The 15,285-nt window shown below is 43.2% G+C and overlaps 3 protein-coding genes and 1 long non-coding RNA gene across 5 annotated transcripts; 2 read left to right on the top strand and 2 right to left on the bottom strand.

Moving 5' to 3' along the window:
- Positions 1 to 138: 138 nt before the first annotated feature.
- Positions 139 to 4,632, bottom strand: LOC141830800 (UPF0496 protein At4g34320-like). The gene is made up of 2 exons (XM_074718227.1): positions 2,917 to 4,632; positions 139 to 495 (listed from the first exon to the last, which is right to left on the bottom strand). The coding sequence occupies exon 1, from the start codon at positions 4,147 to 4,149 to the stop codon at positions 2,929 to 2,931; it is 1,221 nt and encodes a 406-aa protein (XP_074574328.1). The 5' UTR covers positions 4,150 to 4,632; the 3' UTR covers positions 139 to 495; positions 2,917 to 2,928.
- A 1,075-nt stretch (positions 4,633 to 5,707) lies between these two features.
- Positions 5,708 to 7,254, top strand: LOC141830960 (geranylgeranyl pyrophosphate synthase, chloroplastic-like). Its single transcript, XM_074718409.1, has one exon. It carries the CDS (start codon positions 5,922 to 5,924, stop codon positions 7,050 to 7,052), a length of 1,131 nt encoding a protein of 376 aa, XP_074574510.1. The 5' UTR covers positions 5,708 to 5,921; the 3' UTR covers positions 7,053 to 7,254.
- A 267-nt stretch (positions 7,255 to 7,521) lies between these two features.
- Positions 7,522 to 9,211, bottom strand: LOC141830373 (outer envelope pore protein 24B, chloroplastic-like). Its single transcript, XM_074717810.1, has 3 exons — positions 8,923 to 9,211; positions 8,466 to 8,843; positions 7,522 to 7,602 (listed from the first exon to the last, which is right to left on the bottom strand). The coding sequence occupies exons 1-3, from the start codon at positions 9,136 to 9,138 to the stop codon at positions 7,522 to 7,524; spliced, it is 675 nt and encodes a 224-aa protein (XP_074573911.1). The 5' UTR covers positions 9,139 to 9,211.
- A 3,265-nt stretch (positions 9,212 to 12,476) lies between these two features.
- Positions 12,477 to 14,810, top strand: LOC141830317 (uncharacterized). Of its 2 annotated transcripts, none has more exons than XR_012601961.1 (6): positions 12,477 to 12,619; positions 12,735 to 12,804; positions 12,900 to 12,999; positions 13,094 to 13,169; positions 13,545 to 13,620; positions 14,600 to 14,810. It is a non-coding gene; the product is annotated as an uncharacterized LOC141830317 (long non-coding RNA). The 2 variants fall into 2 exon arrangements; XR_012601960.1 differs by having other exon boundaries at positions 12,707 to 12,804.
- Positions 14,811 to 15,285: the final 475 nt, after the last annotated feature.

The following is a 15,285-nucleotide window of genomic DNA, read 5'->3' as shown; positions in this document are numbered from 1 at the left end:
TGAATTTTAATTTGAAAATTTCGACCTTGGTCCCTGATTTTAGATGAAACAACGATTTGTCAATCCTCAAATTTATTTTCTTCAACTTTGGCAACTAATAGTCCTACAAAAGTTTGAGTATTAATTGGGCAACATGCCTTGAGAGTAAAATATTCAGCAATTAAATTATCAAGCAAGTAAAGATGGAGCAAGCTACATGAGCTTCAACACCACCAAGTGATTTCTTAATACAGTGTCAATTTAAGCCAGTTCTAACTTGAAAGAAAGACTACAGGAGATATAAGTAACATGATTCATCATTCATTGGATTCACTGACACTACATTCATCTTCCAACAACTACTATGTCAAGCTTCAACTGGCAGCCATTTTCTGAGTTTTCTCCCTGCGTCATGTTCCTTATTAGTGTTCTCCAAAATCAGCAAGAGTCTCTCTTCAACAAGTATTCCTCTCAAAGATAAGTTGCATCTCAATAATGTCAATGTTATAGAAAATTCTGCAGATGAAACAGAAAGAACTTAGATTGAAAGAGTGGACAACCAGATGATTCCAGTTGAAAGAAGAATGAAGATTTTGAGCAATAATGCATGATCATGGAAAGTATCATAAATTTTACTAGTAGAGTATGTAGTTTCTGTTGAATTGTTATGGAAAGTTAATTATCACCCTTGCCTACATTCTTCGACTTGGTTATTCATGCATGAGAAATACTGTTACCACTTCACTCACATTACACAACTTAAGAGTAAAGAAATTGTTTGATGCAAAATGTGATAACGCTCATGACAAGCATCCCTCATGGCCAGCCCCATAGTTTAATGAAGGGATGCAAATCAGATACTGAGTGACTCTCTAGGTGGAAGGACTTTTTAATCACAGTGGCCGTAACTCAAACTCTTGCCCTTTGATGCAAGTCTACTACCTAGGTACCAACTCAACTACGCCCTAGGAGTAAGAGTAAAGAAATTGTTGGTGGCCCATGAAGAGGAGCATCCATAATGATCAGTAATGGGAATACAGTTACCTGAGTGCTGGCAATTTGACCAAACCCAACCTACCTCATCTAAAGTGTTGACGTCAGCCAAGATAAACCTGATCCTCAACACAACCTAGTTGAACTCCTCTCAATCTAGTATTCGCTAGCCAACTTCCTCAACTGAGGTTCGAGCTAGACTAGTTTTGACCACAATAGTTGGTATTACATGCCTCCAGTCTTTCATGTTTGCATTATGCATCCATTTATTGCTCTAAAAAGGAAGACAGTTTTGTTCTTCTCTTATAATCCTTGTTTTTGTTTAAAGGTTGACCTTACTTTCTGATCAGCTAGACGAAATAGAGCTCCAAATTGCATGTCTACAAGAAGCATTTTGTGATCAAAGAATCAACCATATGACCAAATAATCAACATTCAATCAATATAAAGGTTACAGATTCCTAAATTTTCACTCAATTTGATATTTCAATAGATTAATTGAACATTCCTCTTCCCAGATGGCACACACTTGTATCCCCTATTTCCTCCTGCTACAAAACACTAGCCCCATTCTTCATCCTGTTTAACTTGCTAGATATCAGCAGTTTCTTCAACTTATTTTTCTGAAGTTTTATCTGAATTGTGAAAAAGCCAAGTTGTCACAGTCGAATGATCACAAGGTCACGCCAGCCAACTACTAGGAGAAATGTCACTTGAGCTCAGCTATATTAAAACACATTAACACATTTCATTATCAAGTGAGCAAATGGGACCAAGAGGGTCCAAGTAGTGCAGTGTTGACACAAAGTACAGGTTATTCATTTAGTTTGATTAGCTCGTATTTAGTTTGACGCACATACGGATGTTGATATTAGAATTCTTAAGGGATATGAGTGTAAAGTTTCTGTTTTGACGGATACAATATAATCTTATCCCTGTCAACTTGGTATCTAGAGTCTTTCATAAAATTTTCAACCCCTTACCCTTAGGAGGAAGCTGCAGATCAATGTAGCAGGGGGCCTCCCCTCCCCTACTAAACTTGCTGTTAATCCTATTTTTCTGTTCACCTATCAACACTCCTTACCTCAATTCTGCAACCTGAAAACCACTCTTCTCTGCTACTTTGATTCCTTTTGCTTCATTCATCTTTGTTGTTCAGCCCCTTTGCTGTTTTATTCACCCAAATCCTCAACCAACAACGTCCCTCCCAGATCCCTCATCATTCTCAGTAGACCAACCGCTACAATCCTCTCCTCTATATCTACTTCTGTATCATGTTCATCCTCATCATGTTTTTTTTTTCACAATCTTTGCTGGTTTCGTCACTTACAAGGTTGGCAAAAAGATGATCGTTGAATGAGGATACAAAGGAGAAATGCCTTGCTGATTACTCCCATTGGGTACAGAAAAGCTAAAGATGTCGTCTGGATGGCTGATTCTGATAGTAATTTTATAAGTTCAGCATATGAGGTCATGGTGGAAAATGACAAAACTAATGATATCCATTCAAATGCAAATTCATGATAGTGCATCTCACACAAGTTTTGCAAAAAAACAGAAGGAAAGAAAATCATGCTTATTTTATATTCAAAAAGTACTGGCATCTAGTTGCATATTGAGCTCAATCCTATGCTGATACAAATGAAATTGAAAAACATAAATTGAAGATGCGCAATTATCAAATAGAAAAGCATGGGTTAAGTCAACAGGTCAGGCATTGCAGAATTTTTGGTTCAAAATGAAGCTATACTTCAATTAACACAAAGCAAACTTAATCCTCCATTTCTATTCCATCATCAAATTTTCATACATGTACAATATGCTTTATTAATGAAATTTGGTTTTGACATGTTTATGGTCGCAATTTATTAGAGGACTTATAATTAAATTTAATTGGATACAAAAAAAAAGTGAAAAAAGTAGTAAACAAATACCATGCCTTACCAGCAGATAATTCTAGTTGTTTGGGTGGTTGATAATTTTCTTTAACACCAATGTTCTTGCTTTCCTTGTATTCCTGCTGCATTGATCCACTTCCTTTCCCAAATCCTCAATGTTCTGCATGAACACTTCCAAGTTCTGCTTGATCTCTTCAATTGCAAACTTTACTACCTCTTCATCCTTGAGGGCAAATTCTGCATTTTCCAGCAGTGAATTGAAATGAATCTCCAACTTATCAACCAGCACCCTTATTGTATCCAGGTCTTTTAAAGAAATCCATGTTCCAACTTGCATTGAACTCAGAAGCTCTTTCTCTGCTCCCACAGCATTCTGATAGTTCTTTAACAATGAGTTAATCCACCTTCCCATAGAACCTATCGGAATTGTAGATGCAGCAGCCAGTGCAGCTGCAACATGAGGTCCAGCAATAGCAGCTGCAATAACAGAGCAAATAATGACAGTTGTAAGAGCAGCTACAAAAAGTATATTTGATATTTTCCTCCATGTCTGTATTGATTTTAGCTTCTTATCAAGCTTCTTCTTTCTCACTAGCAGTTTCTTGAGCATTAACTGCTGCTGGTTATAAACAGATTGGAAGATATGAGAGAATTCATCAGTGAATGGATTGCCAGCAGCCTTAAATTTTCTCAATTTCTCTATGGTCATTGTGTAATTCCTACCATTTTCTTCAGCTTCAACTCCATTTTCCTCCTTGTCCTCCTCCTCAAAGTGCTGGAGAGCGAATTGGATGATCAGATGCCTATCGCGAGCTTTCTTGAGGCACTTCTCTAGCTCAGTACAGTAATCGAGGGTCTTGATGCTGCACTCGAAGTAGTCCTTGACAAGGTCAAAGAGCTCCTCGTTCTTGCAGATGTCGTCCTTGCATTTCAGAATAGCAACAACCACTTCGTTGTTCGTCTCGAAGAGGCAGCCGGTCACCTCCTTGAGAGTGTTGAAGGAGAGGGAGCGAAGCTCGACCCCGAGAGCCAGGGTGGATATGGCGTGGCTAGTGCGCTGCTGGATCTTGGAGTCGAAGGACTGAAGCTCTGGGTCTGCGTGGCATGCCGCCTCGTAGTAACTCAGTTCATCGGAGTACTCGATGCCATTCTGGACTGCATCAGCCCGACCGACGGCGGCACCATTAACCTGATCACCGCCACGGATACTGTTGCCTCCGCCGTGACTATCAAGGCTGTCTGGCCTCATGCTGGGCCTCTTGCTAAGCCGACCACCCATCTCGAGCGCGATGAACAATGCTCAAAGGACAAAATTTTAAAACCCTCAAACATGCACAGGAAGATCCAAACTTTGACCAAAAGGGGGATTAAAACCGGAGAAAAACGATGAATTAGCTAACGAAATCCCACCTATTACACCGATTAAGCAGAACCCCTCTTTGCGCACAGATTCTGGACAACTGACAGCCGGAGATCAAACAAAATATTGTAGAATACGCACAGATTCTTCAAAAAAAAAAAAATAAAGTGCCGATAACAAAATCTAACACAAAAGGCTGAAATTTATAAATGCCAGAACCTAAATGAGAAAGAGACGGTCAAATCTCGGAATTAAGCAAGGCAGGTGCAGATTTGAGATGAACAAAGAGGGATCACGGGCAAAGATCGGGAGGTATGTTGAACCGGTAAAATTACGAACGGAAAAGAAGCTTCACTGTCTCAACATTTCCTCTACCTTCTTCTTCGAAGCTTCACTGTTCCTTATTGCACCTTCCATAAAGGCCATTCCGCGTGCTCTGAGCTCAGCAAGACGAAAGCTGTAATTGCTAATAACCCCTTGAATAAAATTTTAAATACATCAAAGCACCCCTTACTGTTATTCCTTTTTCATTAATTTGTTAAATAAAAAAATTATATTAATTATTTAGGTGCAAAGTGACAAAAAGGTTGCTCAGCGGGAATGGACCGGGTAGGTCGGATTGCCCGGATGTGATGGTTTGTCGACATATTTATATACATAATTTATTTTATAAAATAGTACTCTAGGAAATTGATCTGCTCAGCGACTCCTTCGTGCGCGCCCATGAGCGTCGACCCCGACCCACCGCCGCTGCTACCGTCCTCACAGCGCCATCCGGCCACCGGCTGTCGGCTCCGATGTGATCGACGCGCTGCTCGTCGATGCATCGGTCGACGTCGGATTCCGATCGGATTGTGACTGAAATCCGACGCAATTTGACCAGAACGCGGCCGACAGTAGCGCTCCGGATTCCAATCAAATCGTGGCGGACAAATGGTTCGCATGGTTTTCGACCAAATTGCATCACGATTTGATCGGAATTCATCGCGATTTGGCTAGAAACGGATCGGCAATAGCTCACGCGATTTTCAACCAAATTGCGTCAGATTCCGACCAAAATCCGACCAGAATCCGACGAGCAACGCGTTGATCGCTCCCGGCCGACGGTGGTCGGACGGCACGGCGAGGGCGGCGGCAGCGGGTCGGATGAGAATACTGTGCATTCCTACATTTGGACGGTCAGATCTATGCATGATCGTGTGATAGACGATGGATCGGACGACACTCACGGACGCTCACAAAGGAGTCGCTCAGCAAATCAATTCTCTATATAATAAAACTTAATTATAAAAAAAAATTAATTTGACTCGATCGGACCACATTTACATCCATGCGATTTAACCGGAAGCCGGTGCGCTGTCACGCAATCTGCGCTCTACCTTTTCCCGTCCAATTGCCGCCTCGCCCACCCTATCGGCCCACCCTATCGGCTACTCTCCATCTCTCCCTCCCATTAAGATACGTCCGCTGTCGTGTCGTGCGTCTCCACCACCGTCACGTTCCTTCCTTTCCTCCCCCCTCTACAGCTGCAGCACCATCGTCTCCCCCAAATGCCAATCGATCCAACGCCCTCTCGTTGCGTTTCCATCCTCCCTTTCCCCTCTTCCTCGCCGTCTCTCCTTTCCGTGTAAAGAGGGGAAACTTCGATTTGAGGGAGGAGTTGGGTTCCTTCTTCAGTTTAGAGGGGAAAAATGGCTTCTTTGATGAACCTTCATGTCTGCTGCAACGCTGCGGTCTCCAGGGCCCGACGCTCCTCCGCCTCCTGCCGTACTGTGCCGCTGGCAGTGCCCTTCGGGAGGCCGACTGCTACCTCGGCCGCGCGCCGCTGCCGCCGCGTCCCGCCGCTGCCCCAGGTTGTGGAAGTCGAAACCTCCCCTGTCCCTGCCCCTGCCCCCCCCGAACCGGCCGTGTCGACGGACTTCGACTTCAAGGGTTTCATGCTGGAGAAAGCGGCGGTCGTCAATTGCGCTCTCGACGCGGCCGTCCCGCTCGCGCACCCGCATCGGATCCACGAGGCGATGCGCTACTCCCTCCTCGCCGGCGGCAAGCGCGTGCGCCCCGTGCTGTGCCTCGCGGCCTGCGAGGTCGCTGGCGGTGGGGACGTCTGGGCGATGCCGGCGGCTGTCTCCGTGGAGATGATCCACACCATGTCGCTTATCCACGATGACCTCCCCTGCATGGATGACGATGACCTCCGCCGCGGCCGCCCTTCCTGCCACCGTGCCTTCGACGAGGCCACCGCCGTCCTCGCTGGCGACGCCCTCCTTGCCCTCGCCTTCGGCCACCTGGCCAATCCCGCCTCGTATCCCGCGGATGGATCTGTGCCCCCGGACCGGATCGTGCGCGCTGTTGGCGAGCTCTCCCGCTGCGTCGGCGCCGAGGGCCTCGTCGCGGGCCAGGTGGCCGACCTCGAGGCCACTGGCGTCGGAGCCCCCGTCACTCTCGACCATCTCGAGTTCATCCACCTCCACAAGACCGCTGCTCTTCTGGAGGCCTCGGTCGTCCTCGGCGCCATCGTGGGCGGCGCCTCCGACGACCAGATCGAAAGGCTGAGGAAGTACGCCAGGTCCATCGGCCTACTGTTCCAGGTAGTCGACGACATCCTCGACGTCACCAAGTCATCGGAGGAACTGGGAAAGACGGCAGGGAAGGATCTGGCCAGCGATAAAACAACATACCCAAAGCTGCTGGGATTGGACAAGTCCAAGGAATTCGCCGGCCAACTGTTGAAAGCCTCCACGGAGCAGCTCGCCGGATTCGATCCAATAAAGGCAGCACCTTTGCTACATTTGGCGAATTACATCGCCTACCGCCAGAAGTAGATTATACATGCTAAAGACAATAACAGATGATAGATCGAATAGCCAGAAGAAACTACGACCAATTGATCTTCTTTCCTCCATTGTCAATTTGGTCATTCATAGTGTATTAATCCTTTCTTTTACTAAGAACTTATTGCCAATTAAACTCAGTTTCTTGTTATTTCTTCCCTCTCTGTAACTGAATTAATGTTGGAACTCTAAATCTCTCTCTGTTTTTGTTTTCTTATCGTTCTTTATTTCTGATGGTGTGATCTTTTCCAGAGTCGCCTCTATGAATGAATCTTTAAGTCCTTCAATGCCATCAATGCATCTATCAAATTTTGTCTTGTTTTTTTTTTTTTTTTTTGCAAAATACCTTGATGATCACGCTTAATAAATAACAACCAACACAGAATTACTTTATGAAAGATACAATGTTGGATTTTAACGATATCCATTAATTGAAAAAAAAAACCCTTTAAAATAGGAGTCAAAGACTGCAGCTCCATGTAGCTTGTGCCATAAGTTGCCGTAGTATTTCATTGTTCTTCCTAACCAATGACCCACAAACCTGCCAAGCCAATCACAATCAGCTATAAATAACAGACACCAACGGGCTGTAAATAAATTAAATATTTAATATTTGACTCTTTATTTATATTCATCAATTTTGATATTCTACGTGACTACCTCATGCGCGACTCGTGATCCACCGTCCATCACGCGATCGCGAGCCAGATCTGACCGTCCAAATGTGGGAATGCACAATGTTCCACCCGCCCGACCCTCGCCGCTTTCGGCCGCCCTCGCCTCACCGTCCGATCACCGTCGGCCGCCGAACCAGGTCCGATCGACGCGCCACTCGTCAGCGCATCGGCCAACGTCGGATTCCGACCGAATTGTGGCCAGAATCCGGCGCAATTTGAGCGGAACGCGGCTGACAGTGGCGCGCGGCGTTTCCGACCAAATCGCGGCTAGATTCCGACTAAATCACGGCCGGAGACCGATCGGGGAAGGATAGTCGTCGCACACCGGTCCTTCCCCGGCCGGTCTCCGACCGCGATTTGGCCGGAAATGCCGCGTGCCATTGCTAGCCGTGTTCCGGCCAAATTACGTCGGATTCCGACTACAATCCGACCGGAATCCGACGTCGGCCGACGCGCCGACGAGTGGCGCATCGATCGGGCCCAGTCCGGCGGCCGATGGTGACCGGACGGCACGGCGAGAGCGGCTGAAAGCAGTGAGAGTCGGCTGTGTCGCGTACGGGATCACGCAGCATAGGTCGCGCAGAATATCAACACTCTTATATTTATTTAATAAAAATAAATTTAAAGATATGTATTTAATTTAATATTTATTAATAAAATATTTACGAATAAAATTTATAAATAAAATTTATAAATTATATTTTATATGTTATTAAGCTAAAAGTACCTTGAAGGTTCCTTTCTCCTTGGAGGTCCTGCTCCACTGAAGGCCCACCTTTCCATCCTCTACCTCGTAGCTCCCCTTCAGCACGTCGCCGCTCTCGAAACTCTTGGACACGGCCACCGCCCACGCTTTGCTCTCGAGCTTGTAGGACGGCTCCACCAGAACAAACCGATGGGGCGCGAACTTGTACCTGAGCTCGCAGTCCTTGGTGCCCACCAGGTGCTTCACCGCCAGCTTGTGCTCGTCGTTGAGCTCCACCAAACTTTTCACCTTCATCTTCTTCTCCTGCACCGCGTGGTGGTACGCCAAGTTCACCCTCCTCCCCATCACGTTCATGGAGTTCATGAACTTGAACCGCAAGTCCGGCGGATCGCCGTCCTTCTGCCGATCACATTCATGAAGAGATTAATGGTACGTTAATATAGCATTAATGGAATTGGAGTATGTTGTTGTGGATCACTTTTTCCGGGGAGTAGCGGATGGAGAAGGAGTCGGGCTTCGAGAGAGAGAAGGCGAAGCTAGGGGGTGAGTAGCTGTCAGCCTCCAGGGCGAAGCAGTTGGTGGCCGAGGCTTTGAGCTTGGCCTCGCCGACGTTGGTGCCGACGGAGAGCGTGGTGCTGAGATTGCCAGGCTTGCCGCCGGTCTCGTATTTGCCGGTTAAGGTGGCCTCCAACATCTCTTAGGGAGGAGAGGGAGACTACAGGACTACAGGTTGTCTTGTAATTTATAAACTGGAATTGCTTGCAGAAGTGAGCTTCCTTGGAATCATGCATGTCTCTCTGCGCTCGAACATCTTGCTCTCTCTAATCCAAAGTTAAATTTATTCGTTAACTTGTCTTTGGAGGCAGCCCTGGAATTGCTTGTTTGGGGAAGCAGCAAAGGAATCGTGTGTCTTGCTTTTTCTTTTCAAGGCTGTGAATCCAAAAAGATTTTACTTAAGATCATCTCTTCTAGACTGTTAATACAAGCAAAACCAAAGATCCTTTTTCTACTGAAATTAATAAATTTGATTCAGTTTACTCCTACATTAATTGATGAGTACATGTATTTTTAAAATGTACAAAGTTAGTTGAAAATTTTGCAAGAACAGTTTCTTCCATTACCATTCCACAATTCAAGCTTGCTAAAGATTATACTTGGTCGTTACTTAATCTGTTTATCTATAATTCACATAGAAGGTCTCAATTTCAAGCTAAATCCATCAGTTGAATCTGTTAAAGAACATGGCTGGTACTACAGGTGAAGAGAAGTATCAACATGATCTTTCTCTTTTATCATCAAGCTGAACATGACACCTGCATGGCCTTGAAGACCCACAGCCATGGAGAGTGAGGTGTCAACTGGCAACTCCACGTCGCCACCACCCTGTGCACGGTTTCGGCCGGGCGGAGGAGCCTCAGGAAAGAACCACTGTCTCTGGCCCCCGAACCCCGACCTGTGAGGCTCTCTCTTCTCTCTAACCCTCTGCAGCTGCTTGAACCTCTCCTGCAGCAGAGAAATGGAGGAATTGAGGACGACGGGGTCACTTCCTTGCCTGCTCATGGATGCAAGCCTCAGCTTGATTTGGCAAAGTGGCAAGTGGGCAAGTTGTTTTATAGACAAACAAGTGTGTCCTGTTGCACTTTCTTTTTGTGTGAACTAGTGGGGTTTGATGGATACAGGGAGAGGAGAATCTATGGGGGAGTTGCAAAAGCCAAGAAGTAAAAGTTTTGGAAGGTTGTCTAAGGAGTTGTTTGGTGGACAGAAGCAGGGCAAGGCCACTTTTTAAAGGGTGTTAGTGAGGGAGAGTAGACCTACAAGTGTGGAGTATAGCATTTGGCATGGAGTCACAAGAAGAATATAAGGGTATGCAATTGCTTTGTCCTGTATCCCTTGCCTATATTGGAACATGTTCTCTTTTATTTATTTGGAGGTTTGGGGTTGTGTGGAAAGAGGCTTACTGATTTTCTTCTTCCCTAATTCTTGCATGATGTATTAGACCATGTGTTTGTGTGCTGTGAGTGGAGAAAATTAATGGAATGTGCTTTGTTTTGTTAGATTGGGATCGAGGGCCAACTTATTGTAGTCCCTTCAAGATTTGCATTGAACCACCCTAATAAAACTCAAGCTTATTTGGTTTCTTGAAAGTGGTATGGCCTTTAGTCGTCTGAAGAATTAACTCAAATATCCTGTACAAGAATATCCTTGGAAGGAATCACTTGCATTTATATTTTATTGAATCTAAGTAAGCACCTTGTTTACTAGAATCAAGTAAACAAATAATTCGATAAAACTATTCTACAAAATTTAATTTAAATGAAGTTGGACTCTACCTTAAGGTGTTTGGATTTCTGATTAGTATGATATGGAATTCTCTGGTGCTATCTGTACTTTGTTATCCATTGGCATATTCCAGTTGCTACCTGATGGAAGAATTCTTGCAGTTACGCTGAATCAAAGAAAATAATTTGAGAAAATAAATGTATAAACAAAAAAATTGGAAAATATAAAAGTTATAGATACCTTTTGGATATTTTTTCCAATCTCCAACAAGTTTGCAACTCAAGAATTGTTCTCTCAAATAGGAGTCTGCAAAACTGCTTCAGTTGGTGAACTGCTACCCAAGGAGTTAGGAGCTTTTCAGGGATATGGCTTCTTTCGACGCTTCTCTGGCTAAAATATCGTACGTATATGACGTGGGTTGGCAATTCTTAGCTTCCACCATTTGGAGAAACTCTGTGCACAAATTGGTTTCCCTGCATTTAAAAGTCCATCAACTAGTATTTGTCCAAACCACTCCATCAGGGCTCCAGTTCTGCTGAAGCACATTCTGGAAAATATTTTGAGCATCTTGAATCCTATCAACTTCACATAAGGCTAATCCTCTTTCTTGCATTTTCACAAACATCTTCTCAGCATCCTCAATCTCTGTCCTGGTACAAACTATGAATAAGAGAAGTATAAGTGTGAAGATTAGGCTGAGCTTTATCATTTCAGCCAGGACATCCATTGTAAGTGATGTGGCACCATTCTAACACAATCCATTAATCGAAGCTGTATATGTTACAACATTGGGTGACAAACCTTCTTCCATCATGCCAATGCATCTTGCTGCAGGCTCGCTCTGCGGCATCGACCATATATCCCGGCGTCGAGGAGGTGGTCAATGAGCACAAAGTGGCTGCCGAGAAGTGTTTGTAAAAGTGCCGCCGCGCAAGCCAGCGGAGGAAGAGAACGGCATGGAAGACTTTGACTAAATAGACTTGAGAAGGATAGATTTGGTTCAAGATTTTCTACTCACAATGTGACTTCAACAGTGTCAAATTTGGAATAAGAATGAGATATTATGAGATTTCAAATTCATGACACATTAATCCGGTGAAAATATCTCTAACAAACAAATGGGAATTAGACGTGCAACAAATTCATATGAAAAGTATATGATAGTCAGTATGCAAATTAAGATTATATGAATAAATATAGTTGTATTACAATATACTACAAGGATATAACTAGTGTTGAACAATTTGATTCATGCCTTATAATTAAAATTAATCATGATATTTTTATATTAGATAAATGCATTAATTTAGGTATTTGCATTTGATGTTTCACTTGCAAACATGTAGAATTACTCATATGGAGTTGTGCCAAAGGAATACCTACATGATAGATCAAGCTTGAGGAGCATGGTTTTGACCCGAAAAAACAATTGATTGTAATGTATATTTTGGTCAGCTACAGGGGCGGAGCCACCGTTGGGCTCCAAATGTAAAATACTGAAATATTAGAGTATTAAAAAGGTTAATTAGCATTAAAGGTATTATTGGTTTAATTAATCAAACCCTAGCTCATTAATGGTATTAAATGGTTAATAGGATTAGGGTTAAAAGGGTAATGGTTATTGGGTTTTGGATCCGAGATACATTAAGAAGGAATAAAACCGGTACTGTGCATTCCATCCCAAATCGCGATTCTCATCCTACGATCGCACGTCTTCTGCCGCTCTGTTTCTTCTCTCCGCCGACTGAAGGAGCTGCCCGACGCCGATGCCGGACTTGAAGAGGAGCCGGCGACCAGAGGGTGGATCGGTGGAGGGCTAATTGCATCGGAGCTTAGGTTCGTGAGGTGTAGGCGGATCAGCTGGCGGCGACAGATTGAAGTGAGGAAGCCGATCGGTAAGTTTAGCTGAGGTTTCTCCAAATCTAGGGTTTAGAAGCTTAGATCAAGGGTCTTGACAGATTTCTAAGCTTGAATTCCTTTAGATTGTTGATGGATTTTCCACCTTCACAGCTCGGTTGCTGTGATTCGATCGGCTTGAGGTTTCGGCTGTGAAGAAGAAGAGAACTGGAGGAAACGATCGGTAAGAGAGAAACTACTCGATTCTGTGATTTGATGTTGGATGGTTTCTTTGAATCCTTAAGTTGATTGTATTCCACATTTTGGAAATCCGATCAGATCAGGTGACGTGGATTGGAGTGTAACCGAGGCTTGAATTGGGATTCTAGGGCATTCCATTTAATTGAAGGTTGAGTAGGGTTCATGATCTGATTTAGAGGTAAGTTGATGTTGATTATTTGGAATGAGTTTATTCCATTGGATTTCAATTAAATGACTACTATTTTATTGAGTTTTCGGAACTGTTGGAACAGAACCGTGAACTAAGGGTTGGAGGTGAAGTAAATTTGGATCTAGAGATCTAGAGCATGATTTGGATCCAACCTTGAGGTGAGTTCTTCGCATATAGAATCTGATTTTATTTCCATTTTAACAAGATACTATGGGTTGGATTTTAGAGTGTTTACCCTTGGATTGATGTTGATCTTGATCTGTTGTTGTTATCATTTGAAAACTAATTAGGATCTGTGCTAGTTGGAATGTCTTGAGATTAGGTAGGTTTCTATGAAACTGATTGTGTGTTTAATGAATTGATCCTATTAGAATTTTGTTGGATTACCAGGGGTTTCGATTAATTGAATTGTGTTTAAATGTGGGATTAAGTTAAACCAGATGGGTTGGATTAACCTAAGTGTTGGGTTAGGATTTACTTTAGTGTAATTTAATATGGACGTGTATTTAGTGTTGTTTTGTTCTTATTTGCAGGATTGTGATTTACGATCCTATTATACATGGAGTGAGTATATTTTCTGGGGTTTTGAGTTGACGACCGTCGGATCAGGTGGGTACCCTGTATTTGGTCAATACATGTTTTCTATTCCAGTGCATGTGTTGTTATTATCCTGTCATCGATATTCATGATAGTTGAGTTAGTATCTAGTTGATACCTTTGAAAATCATTGTTTGATACTTGCCGTTGACCTTATGATGATCTTTAATATCATGTTGATACTCTTGTTAGCTATATCATCTATCTTGTTGATACTCGTATGATTCATTGTCTGATACATGTCATATGACCTCTGATGGATTAACTGTTGTATTATTGACCTATGTCGAATCCTGTTGACTTCTGCTGAACATACTAATTAACTTTAGCTATTACATGTTGGGATGATTATCATACATCCATAATAGTTGTAGGTGTTGTTGTTGGCTCTTGCCTGACACCGTGTTGTAGTGGCACATGGGTAAGAGGTTGCACTACAGTTGGGTGCGACCAGGACTGACTACATTGCCCTCCTGCTACACTGTCACTCCCCACTTATCTTTAGTGGTCAGTTGTTGGAGTTTGTGCAGTATGTCATGTTTGACCCCTCAGTTCACTACCCTAGGGGGGTGAATGGGGAGTGTAGAGTGCGGACAGTGACGGATATTTTAATTGCGTTGATTGATACATGCATTTGTTGGTAGGATTATTACATAGTTTACTTTATTCATATGATTGTGGCTGTTGCACTTGGTTGCTATGATTGTTGCACTGCGTGCCATTATATACATGATTACATGTTATGATTCTTATACCTGTTGCACAGTATGATTCTTTCTTTGTTGTATCAGTTGATATACCATGTTCTATTACCTTGATACATGATACTTGCTACCATGTACACGTTATTCACTTCTGCTATACATGTTTACTTTGGCTTGTGCTCTTTTACTATTCCTGTTGTTTATCCTTACATGCACTTCATTACTGTACCCACTGAGTATCTAATGCTCACTACCCAAACCCTGGGATTACTTTGTTTTCTCCCCAGGTAGCAGATAGGCTATTTGGAGCTTGGAGAATTCAGTCGGCTGGTTCTATCTCACTTCAGGGGTTTATGTTGTGGTTTGTAGTTGTACTTGAGTATGCATTTTGTATTTTGTGGACATGGACTGTAGTTATGCTGGGTTTGCATTGGTGGTTGTTTGTTTTGTCGGATTTATGCAGTTTTCGCTACGCATATTTATTTATTTTGGTTATTGTGCATGTGATAGTAATGTGTGGTCATATAGGCCTTATGTTATAGTTTATGTTGCATCTGTTGTGATTTTTATCGGACGTGTAGTCCTTATTCCAGCCGCATGTGGCTGTGTATCATTGTATGTACTTAGGAAATGTCATTGTTACAGGGAAGATGCTGCCAAAATTTTTCGGACGGCCTCCCGGAACGTGACAATTTAGTGGTATCAGAGCAGGTTAGATCATTTCGGATTTGATCGTTGCATTGTTGAATCTATCTGTATCTGATACCAATTTAGTGGTATCAGAGCTAGGGTTCATATCTAGTTTCTTCCGTGGTTGTCATAGCTGTCATATGCAATTTAAGGTATCAGAGCGTAGGTTCATTTCTCTGATTTTTCGTTGCATTTGAGTCGATTTCCGGTGTCCGTCGGATTTGTCGGTGTTTCCGAGAGTTATCATCGCATTTGTAGGTTTATCTGATACCAATTGTTTGGT

This window comes from Curcuma longa, chromosome 6, assembly GCF_044706935.1.
Source record: "Curcuma longa cultivar G26 ecotype Majalengka, Jawa Barat chromosome 6, ITB_CL_G26_1.1, whole genome shotgun sequence".
Lineage (NCBI taxonomy): Eukaryota > Viridiplantae > Streptophyta > Magnoliopsida > Zingiberales > Zingiberaceae > Curcuma > Curcuma longa.
Note: the sequence above shows the minus strand (reverse complement) of the source record. Positions and strands in the feature narration are given on the sequence as shown.